General features: G+C 35.7%; 1 protein-coding gene across 1 annotated transcript in view; it reads left to right on the plus strand.

The window, feature by feature from the left end:
- Positions 1-1570: 1570 nt before the first annotated feature.
- LOC112161178 (N-acetyllactosaminide alpha-1,3-galactosyltransferase) overlaps positions 1571-10955 on the plus strand; it is an 11885-nt gene continuing 2500 nt past the window's right edge. Inside the window, exons 1-5 of the mRNA XM_024296223.2 lie at positions 1571-4063; positions 5290-5337; positions 6456-6539; positions 6642-6737; positions 9170-9307. Of these exons, the coding sequence (XP_024151991.2) occupies positions 5333-5337; positions 6456-6539; positions 6642-6737; positions 9170-9307 (323 nt within the window). The 5' untranslated portion in view covers positions 1571-4063; positions 5290-5332. The remainder of the gene's footprint in view (positions 4064-5289; positions 5338-6455; positions 6540-6641; positions 6738-9169; positions 9308-10955) is intronic.

Below are 10955 nucleotides of genomic sequence, written 5' to 3' on the forward strand. Positions count from 1 at the left end.
TTTCTTCAAGATAATCAAGGGTAAATTAAATGTGTGTACAAACAAGTAAACAAGAACTAATGTCAAATCCATTCATGTTTTAGATTCATAAAGTTCAGCAAAATGTTGTTGTTCCACATCAAAATAATACAAAGGGAATATTAGTACATTCTACCACAACCAAAACTCAAAGTATGTCAACAATTATATTGTATGTGAAAATAGCAGATAATGAATTGAAGAATGCTTGTTTTTAAAAAAGATTGTTTCCACTGAAAATTGCAATTAATTCTGTAAAAAGTTAAGCAAAACATTTGCTTGAGCTCTTCTAAAAGTATTCCCAGTGGTTGTTTAGCTATGATTATGGAATTTTTAGCCCAAATCTAAACTGATTCACCAAGATTTTAATCAAAAAAATAATCAGAAAATAAACACAGTAAAAAGACCCAAAAAGACCATTTTTATTGGAGTGATTCTTAAATAATAATTCCTCTTTGAGAAATGTCTGCAAATATGAAGCTATTGAAAATTTTTTGAACAAGTTTTGGAAACATAAAACAACTGAACACCCTCATGCAGCAAATCACTCTGGCTAAATCAACCATCAGTTTAAAAAAACAACCCCAAGAAGTTGGCGAGGTTGTTTTTGTTTTTGTTTTCTCTCAACTTAACTGGAATTGAAAAAGAGATTTGATTGTCAAAACATTATGGGAGAAGAGAGCACGTTAGACACCCGCACTCACAATGACACCATGGATTCTCTGAAAACAACAACACAATTGCTTTCCCAGAAATCACTGGTTGTCAAAGACACATGCAGCTACACCTTTATCTCGTTTCTGGAGTTATTTTAAACAAATTGTAGACAAATCTACTGGATCAAGTTGAATATTTTAACTAGGTCTGCTTTACAGTATTGGCATTCATTTCTTTAGGAGAGTTTTTGAAGACGTGGCTGGAGCCTGATTTCACAAAGAGATTTGAAGACAGCATCCAGATGCTATGCATAGATTACAAACAGGCATTATACCAGGCTTTTGATGGTGTTTTTCGGTGTATTTTTCAATAAAGATAAAAAGACTCAAAGCAAAATATATGTTTTTCTTATTTGTGATAGAAAGAGAAAAAAAATTACAAGTTGAACATGCTTTAACAGTCATATTAATGGAGTCTTCAAGCAAAGATTCGCCGGTTTCTCTAGATATGGCCAATTTACAGCAGTCTTGCTGTACAATGCTTCATGGCAAACTGACTGATCATAAGTCAGNCGTTGCCGAATTGCGGGCACACATTTATGAGTGTTCAAGCGCAATAACTCATGTACATTCATGTTGGTCACAGTGTACTAAATTCAGAATCAAGAAAGAGTCCCACCCAAAGTCTTTCAACTGATGTAAAAAAATGAGAGATTCGTATGGTATTTCAGATGCACTTTTCTCAAAAACTGCACAGTAAAAATGCTTCATGTTTTTAGTGGTAGTACTCTTGGAAGTACTAAGTAGGTCTGTAAAGGAATGGTGATGTACTAAATTTAAACTTAGGAATTAGTCCCACCCAAATCTGTTAAGTGACGTAAAAATTAGACATTTTTATGGTATTTTAGATGTGTATTTCTCAAAAACTATACAGTAAAAATCCTTCATATTTTTAGGGGTTGTACTCCTTAAAGTACAAAGTAGGTCTGTGAAGGAATGCTGTTGTACGAAATTGAGAATCTCAGCTAAAGTCAGTTAACTGGTGTCCTTTGTTGCACCTTTTATGATAATTTATAAGTGGATTTCTTAAAACTATACAGTAAAAATGCTCCATATTTCCATTAAAAAAATGTGTTTAAAGAATCAAGTAGGCCTATGAAGGATTTATAATGTAATAAATTGATCATTGGGATTAATTCACAGCCAAAACTAACCAATTTTACATCAGAGCTACAAAATATTTTGTGATTGGATTTCTAAAAAACAGAAATGCACAGTAAATTTCACATAATTATCATATACTTTAATAGAATATGCATTCATGATGAGCAATAATATCACATTTCAAAAAGGTCTGCTGAGTCTTAAGGATTTTCCAGGACAAGTTTTGTATGAAACTCGCAGAAAAAAAATCCAGTGACGGCTGATTTGACCACGGAAATGCGAACGGCGGCTCATTTAACTGCAGAAAAGGTTTGCACGTTTTTATTTTCAAAAGGCATTTGCGAAGCTGTCGAATGAATGAAATCTCTTCCCGACAGAAATGTCTGGCGCTCCTTCATCCATCATGGTCTTTATACAGTCCTGCTCCTCTTAGAACAAACTTACAAAATTAGAAAGTCCTGCGGTCTCCTAGAATGAACTTAAAAAAGGTTCATATTTTCTTGCAAAACTGGCGAATGATTGAAACCTTTTACCAACCAAAATGTCCGTCGGGCTCTTCAGCAAAAGAATGCTTACAGCTTCCTGGTGGGCTCTTAAAACATGCGACCAAGAAAATAGTTTTTGACTAGCCACACGTGATTCGATTTTTTTTTTTATTAAATGGTTTGTATATGCACTTTTTTTTTTAACTCTTACTTTATATTTGTTATAGAGCGTAATTTTAAATTAGTCTAAGCATTTTGTTGGGATTTCTTGAAGAGAGCACCACTTTTGCTATCATAATAATCTCTAAATCCACATAGTCAGCTACCCATGCATGTGAAGCGCAACATCCACACCTTTCGGTATCACAAACATAACCTGCTGTTCAAGTATCAAACAAAAGATAGAATCGCCTACCTGCATGCATTTCACAGGTGCAGGCAAACATCTTCTGATAAGCAACAATGAAAGAAAAATGTGCACTAACAATGTAGAAGTCATCATGAGGTGGTTTGCTTATGGAATAAAAAGCCGAGGCAACCAATTCTGGAGTTATTGATGTTTAAACTAATTCAAGGTCTAAATGAATGCAGATTTATTTTTTTAATTTACATTACTGATATATTACTGATATTTTGTTGTTTTTGTGTTAACAGTGACTGCTGTTTGTGAACCTTGAGTAAATACTGAATTCACGCTGATTTTCAGCAGGAGTAAGTGTTTTTTGGGTTCCTCAGCCGCTTAAGCCAAAACAAATTTTCTACATGTGTGAATACTAACTGTCCCAACTCTTTCAGAAACAAAAATTGTACTTTGTCATGTACCCGTATTACATATCATGTTTCTATTAATGCTTGCCCCCAGGTAGGTTGTGCTATTTTACCCTGTTGGTGCATACACTTAACACTACAGACAAAAAAAAAAGAAAGAAATTGGAAACCTTGGGATGCTTGAATCCCAAGGTTTCCCATGCTTGTAATGTGACTGTGGTAAAAATAAAAGAAGAAGGACAAACACAACTGACAGGTCTCAAATTGACAGAAAAGCTTTGGTTGGTTAGGGTCACATGTCCAAAAAAGTCGTGCGGTGGCAGTCCAGTGACAGGATGTGCCTGTGTGTCCAAAATGTACAGTATTTTCCCTTTTTAAGCCATTCCTTAAGGAATTTGTTACAACTAAGCCTTTGTGGTTAAACATAACATTACATGATTTTTTATGTCAGCAGTGTTCTGTTTTTTACCTGCAATAAAAATATAAAATAATAAATAAAAACCTAAAATAAGAAAAAAAAAGTATAAAGTAAGAAACTAAAACATGATGACTTTTGATTTAAACAATGCGGGCCAACAAGGAAGTCACTTCTTTGCCACTCCTAGACTTGAATAAAAATAGGGGACTATTTCCAAGTTCGTGACATCTGTGAATGTTCTTTTTTTCACATTTGAAAAGCGGGAAAAAAAATAGATAAAAACTTTTTATTCAAAAAAAATTCTAAGCCTTGTACTGCTGATTTCATGTTGCATTCACTTGACTGTACTTGTTTTTTGCCTGACTGCTGAGGTAACAACAAAAAATGTTTAGAACAATAAAACCACACCCACGACAACAGGGAAACTCACTTGGTCAATTACTGTCGACATAAATGAAGTTTTATTTGACTTTGGCATTAGTGAAATACTAAGGTATCTGTGCAGTCCGTGCAGTTTTTTTTCCCCTTTTTTCTTCTCAACAGACTTTTACTGGGTAAGTTAATATTTTTGCATTTTTGGTGGAAATATGAATCTTTCTTGAGATTTCTTTCTTGTTTTAATATTGGTTTTGCCTAAAAGGGTAGAAAATTTAAAGTGAACATTTTTTTTAATTACTTGTCTTTAATAAAATATACAACGCTCACATTCATTTATTATTTAATCTAAATGACTTTTTATTGTAGTTTTCTCAGCTTTTTAAGGTAAAACTATGAGAAATGTCCAAATTAAAACATATCTTGTTCACATTGTTGTACAATAAACATTTTCATTTTTATGAAAAAATGCACAAAAGACTTTCTGTTGGTAAATGTGTTATTATGTCATTGTAATTTCAGTTCGCAAATTTGAAAGGCTTTCTCTAATACATTTTCTTTTTACTTAACTACCTTTGCTCAGAAAGAATAAATAGTCTTTATGTGATTTTAACAAGTACAAATAAATTGCTCTTTTTCTAAAGGGGGAGAAAAATAAGTACAAAAGTTGGGGGACTTAACTAATACAAATTAATATACATATCAACCAAATTGTATAATGTAATAAAGACAAAAAACAAATGTTTTTCTTGTTATTAGAATTCATAAAACATTTCAAATATGACTTCAACCGTTTATAAATTCTCTAATTAATTTGTTTGTGTAAATAAGTTGAAAAAACAATTCTTATGCATAAGGTTAGAATTAATTAAGCTGCTTTATGTGTTTTTCATACAAAATAAAAAAAAATATATAGTTAAAAGAAATGAAAAAAAAATGCTTTTTTTTATCTGCGTTGCTTTCTTGTTTGCATTTTATTGTCGTGTTTGGGTAGAACCGGTCTCCCAGTCATAAAACAAAAGGCTCTGTTCCGTGTGCTGAATACATAAGATCTCAGAACACACCTTTAGTCTTTGTGGTAATCTATCAGAACTGTCTAACCATCAGAAAAGTATTCATGCGAGAAAATAATAAAATATCTGAAATGTCATTAAACAAAGAAAGAAAAATAAAAAAGACCAACATTTAACACACCTTAAAAAAATCATTAAAATAAATTCAACATGATAAAAGTATATAGATAAATAAAAACAATTAAATAAACTGGAGTGCCTGATGTTTTGAGAGTGGCATTTTAATTATAGACAACCAGAACAAAGCTGTTTGTACTGTGAACTGGTTTTTGTTGCTGCTGTTTTTTTAATTCTTTATTATTTTTTTAATTTGTTTATATTTTTTTATGCAGGTTTGTTTTCTCCTAAGACACTGTCAGGCTTGTTGTCGCCATCATGAGGTATTGTTTCCCGTTCTCTATAACTCATGGTGTTGCTCATGTTACATGTTGTTTAATGTGTAAATATTTTGAAGCCTAAAAAGCTGGATTTCTTCATCAAGCAAGGTCATCCATTCCTTTGAATGAGGGTTTCGAAAGTCAAACTAATAATACAGCTCAATTGCTGATATGACGCAGTTTTACGTTGGGTAAACTGAAGATTAATCCCTCCAGGGTTTTATAAGTTTGTGACTGCATCAATTTCCACAAATTTCAAACTTACCGTACGTTTTTTCTGACTTGACTATCCAAAAACTGCAGCTTTAAGGCAAATGTTGCTGTCATTTTAATCAAGTTCCACCACCAAATTCTAAGGCAGATATTTAAAGGGGGTAACATTTTAAAGTTACCCCTGTAACTCCCCAAAACAGATTGAACCACAGAACCCGGGGCCAACGAACGTCTCTGCCTGGTGCGTTCACTGATATTAGCCGTACCTGAAAAGCCACCCTGCCCTGTCCACTACAAAAGGTTTTGTTTCAGTTTTAAAAAAAAAAAAAACAAAAACAGCTTTTCTTAGAAAATGTCAAATAACAGAAGAATTTATCAATGTATTATTAATAACTTTAAGACCAGGAAGACAAAGATTGTGCTGATGGTGTCAGTCAAAAGCAAAGTCCAAATCAGTCATCGTCATTTGACGGTTACAGCTGGCAGGCTGTGGTTCGGTGATCCTGCAGTAGTTGTCATCAGCCACCAGATGAGGGGATCATGTTGTTTACATGGTTACAGAATGATACATAAGAGGAGTGTAATGACTGCGTGTCATTCAGGACTTTATCATGAGAAAAAAATCAGTTTCTTCGTGATAACACGATAGTACACGTCGTTATCACAAGAAAAAGGGCACAAAAAACAAAAGTACCTTAGGGCATTTCTGGCTTCCACAGCAGAAGAAGATGCTAATTTTAAAAGGGTTTCCTTGAAAAATGTTGAAACTTTTAACTAAACTTGAAACTTTTCTTTCTTTTGCCCTGCAACAATGGTAAAAAATCCCTGCTAAAGACTAAGAGGCAGAGTGGTTATTCATTGTTATATTTGTTTATTTATTTCTTACTCTGAATTTGTCTTTATTCCAGAGGGCGAATTACCATGGAGAAGATTGGAGGGATGTTTAGTGGTGCCATGTTCCTCATTCTTGGTTTTTTTTCAATGCATTCACGGTTTGTAGCAGATGAATTCATTTGGCAAGAGCTTCTGCGGTACAGCAGGCCAATAAAAACATAACCTCATAGTTTGGTTATTTGTTTGTTTTTGCAAGACAGATATTTATCAAATATGTCCTTTCTGGAGAGCCTACCATCTTACAATGAAGCAATACTGGGGGTCACGGTCAATTTAGATGACACACTTAATTTTGGGTAAGAAATTGAATTTTAACCTTGTTTCTATTGTTTTTTATTTTTGCAAGAGGTCTAACATTTTTAAAACTTAACAATACAATGCTAAACTGTCCCCTGAGCTTATCAGGATGCTAGTAAAGGTCAGCCACTTCCGTAATTTTGTCACATCGGGCTTACGTTGTATGTTTATACTACTAATAGTATGTAACTTAGCTTGACTTCTTTATATGTGTACCAGATTATTTTTACTACAATGCACCCTCCATGAGTGGGTCAGCACTGTCACACATGTACACACAGGTGGCCTGCACAAATGAGCAGGATTGCAGACCCCTCGGTGAGGCAGTTGGGTAAAATCGTTCATGCACAGTTCTTCTACAGGCAGTATGTGGGTGACTGGTCATAACAAACACTTATGAAACACGCATGAGTAAAGTAAGAGGCATGTCTCACAGATTTTTTATTTTTTGTGCCAAAGTGTGGGCTTCTTTGGCATAGCCTGATTGTTAAAAAATAGGAAATTAGTTTCTGGGTTAAAAAAGAAGAAACAAGACCATCAGATTGGGAGTGCAACAAGTGTCTCCGGGGCACTGTATGTTTAACATGCACACCCAGTGAATGAGGCATTTGGGTGCAGTTATCAAAAGACTAATATTTGCGCCTTACCAATGGCTAGAGTGCCATAGATCTATACATTTGTCTCCATAACTCTCCACAGGCCTGGACAATCCAAAAACCTGCAGCACCTGTATGGGTCAACCATACAGGTGCTGCACGTCTGCTAAAGTCTGCTTCCTCAATATTTAAGACTTAATGTTAATTAAAACTTATATACCGGTATATATATGTGCGTGTGTTGGGGGGTATATATATATATATATATATATATATATATATATATATATATATATATATACAGTATATGTACATACACATACAGAGACAGAGTTGTCCCCCATCATTGCATTTCTGTGTTTGCATTTTTTTACAGTCACATGACTCTTCTGGTTTGTTACAAAAACTCAGACAACTCTGTTTGTTACATTTTTGCGTCTGAACAAGGAGCTGCGTTGCTGAGTTGTATCCCTGCACAGGAGAACGCAGCAAAGCCCTCTCCTCTCTCCATGCCAATGCATGCAGAATTAGCATCAGCTGACTTAGACACGGCCGAAAAAAATCTTGATTTAGTTAAGAAGATAATCGCAGAGGATAATTATCATCCAGAGCAGGTGCTTATTATATGTTGAAGGAGAAAGCACGCACTCCTGATTTGAAGGCACAGTGAGACAGAGAAACACTCCTTTTCTGCGTCATAAAGTATGCTGTTGCTGCGATTTGCGATGTAGTCTTCAGTTTTTTATTAAAAAAAAAAAAAAAAAAACCTCTTTATGTAAAGCAATACTCCAGTGTTCTTTGATAAATGTTTTACAAAGCATGACCAGAAGTGTTTTTGATGAATATTCTAGATCCTCTTTGGTCTAGAGGAAGACCAAAAGAGGGGGTTTATGGATGCAGTGAATGAAGACATGAAGGTGGCTGGTGTTAGAGTGGAGGATGCAGAAGACAGGCTTAGATGGAGGAATCTGATTCGCTGTGGTGACCCCTTAAGGGAAAAGGAAAAGAAGAAGATATATATATGTATATATACACACACATACACACAACAGTCCCCCCTTATTTGTGAAGGTTAGGGACTGGAGCATCCACAAATATGAAGAATATATATATATATATATATATATATATGTGTGTGTGTTTTGTGTTGCATCCAAGTTCTATGAATTTTAAGACTTTAGCCAAATGTTTCATTATATATTATGATTTTCATAATATAAATTAATAACATGTTTTGAGTAGGGTTTGGTACGTTAACAGGCTAATCTGCTGTCCACACATCCATCCTAACTCGTTTTATCCCTTTTGAGCACACGGGGCTGATGGAGCTACTGTTGGGCGAAGGTGGGATACACCTTGGAAAAGGCCGCCAATCTGTCACATGGCAACTCTAATCACTCGTTACCGAAATACTCCCAAAAATACTTTAAATTCACTCACTGGCTCTACATCCGGGTTAATTTCGTTGACATAATTTGTGACAGTCTTCATCAATAGCATGTTTTCCCTGAAGAAAAAGAAACAATTATTACGTAAAAACTACTATAGCAACTTCTTACTTTTACCATTTTTATTGTTATATTTTGCCATAGGCAACGCAATTAACTGTGGGTAATCACAGCAAATTGTGAGATTAATTTTAAATAAACTTTGAAATTATTGTTCAGAACAAATGTTAAGTCTTATCAAATATTTCCTAACCAATTGCAGTTTGTGAATCAAGCTGGTATTTAATGCAAAACTCTCAATTTACCAAAACAAAAAAACATAATCATTTTGTTATTTTTATTTATTTATTTTTATAATTTTACTATGTCTTTGTTGTCATATCTTAGGGCCAGACCTGAGGTTCAGACACGCACATCATGGAATGCTCCAATCATCTGGGAATTAATGTTTGACCCCGATCTCCATGACAGACATCATCGAGAAGCCAAAACAACTGTGGCTCTAACTGTGTTTGCAGTGGGAAGGTTTGTACATCCATCACTACATATATTTACTGTAACCGTCCTGGTAGTGCAGTGGTTAGCGCTCTTGCCTCACAGCAAGAAGGTCCCCAGTTCAAGCCCTAAAACAGAATCACCAGCAGGGGACCTTTCTGTGTGGAGTTTGCATGTTCTCCCCGTGCATGCGTGGGTTTTCTCTGGGGACTCCGGCTTCCTCCCACCATCCAAAAACATACTTTATAGGTGAATTGGTCACTCTAAAATGTCCCTAGGTGTTAATGTGAGTATGTATGATTCCTGCGACAGACAGGCGACCTATCCAGGGTGTATCCAACCTTCATCCATCAGTACCTGGTACTGCGGCTACAGCAGCCCTGTGACCCCAAAAAGGACAAACGATTAAGAAGATGAATGAATGAACGTCCTGAGTTCAAGTTTGTTAATAGCGTACAGTTGCCCTCTAAAATGAGCAATAGAGTCAGCTGACACAGAGCCAGATCCTTTCATCTCTTAGTTCAGAGCATTGGGTTACATATCTGATGACACATATTTGCACAAAAGTGCATGCACACGGATACACTGCAATTGTTGTATAAACACTCGAGTGCTAGACAAAAGCTCATTCAACACCGTCAGATATCAAACTTCAGGCTGTCTTTCTGAAATTTCCTGTCTATGAACTGACTGTCAGGTATTTGTGCAAAACTGATCAGGTCTCAAACTGGCAAAAGACAAAGAAGTGACCCTTGCTCAGAAAATTTTGTTTTTGGCTACTAAAGGTTAGTCATAGCTGCTTTTACGTGGGGATACAGGAATATTGATTGCCTAAAATAGGAAAATCTGTGCAAGGCATGCAAGTGACCTGAAGGAAATATCAAAGCTATGGACCACTCGTTGAGGCCATAGAGGAAAAACATGCATGCACATTTTTCTAATGCCATGCTGCAGGTGTAAGGTCGTAGCAAATACTTATACAACACACAGGTAGGTGAGACGCAGGCACATCATACGGATATCTCCTTTTTTCAACCTCCTGAACCCTGCGCAGTGAGCTTGTTAGTGCTAATCAAGTGGAAGCCGTGTGCTCTTTGTGGGCAGCTTGTCTATGGAATAATAAAATGAGAAAACCAAAGCATAGTTTATGTGGGCATCCTAAGGTCATATTACGGGCACTTGTGTATCACCTGAACACCTCGTTTGTTCTGTGTATAAAAGGGCACAATCCGACAGCATCATTTAGATATCACAAGTGTGTGTAACTCACCAATACTTCATGAAACGCTTACTACACGCATTACATTTTTATCTTCAACTTTCAAGACATCATTGAAGCTTGCCACAAAGGAACTGCAAGACACACCAACTCTCCTATTAAGACGGAGAGATCTCTTGTCTTTCTACGACCTTTAGGAGCCCGAGCAATCCAAAAACCCGCAGCACCAGTTCAGATCAACCCTTACACCTGCACAAGTGACTAAGACATAACCAAATTATGTGCTTAAATCAAGCCAGAAGTAAAGAAGTGGTGGCTCATACTAGGAAAAATATATACCTTTAACACAAATGATGGGTGACTCAAACAATACAAGGGCTGTCTGCCAGTTGCACCCAGTGCAAGCAGACCATTATGAACAGAATATGCAGCTAATACCATGACAAACCTTTGTTTCTT

Source organism: Oryzias melastigma, linkage group LG3, assembly GCF_002922805.2.
Source record: "Oryzias melastigma strain HK-1 linkage group LG3, ASM292280v2, whole genome shotgun sequence".
Lineage (NCBI taxonomy): Eukaryota > Metazoa > Chordata > Actinopteri > Beloniformes > Adrianichthyidae > Oryzias > Oryzias melastigma.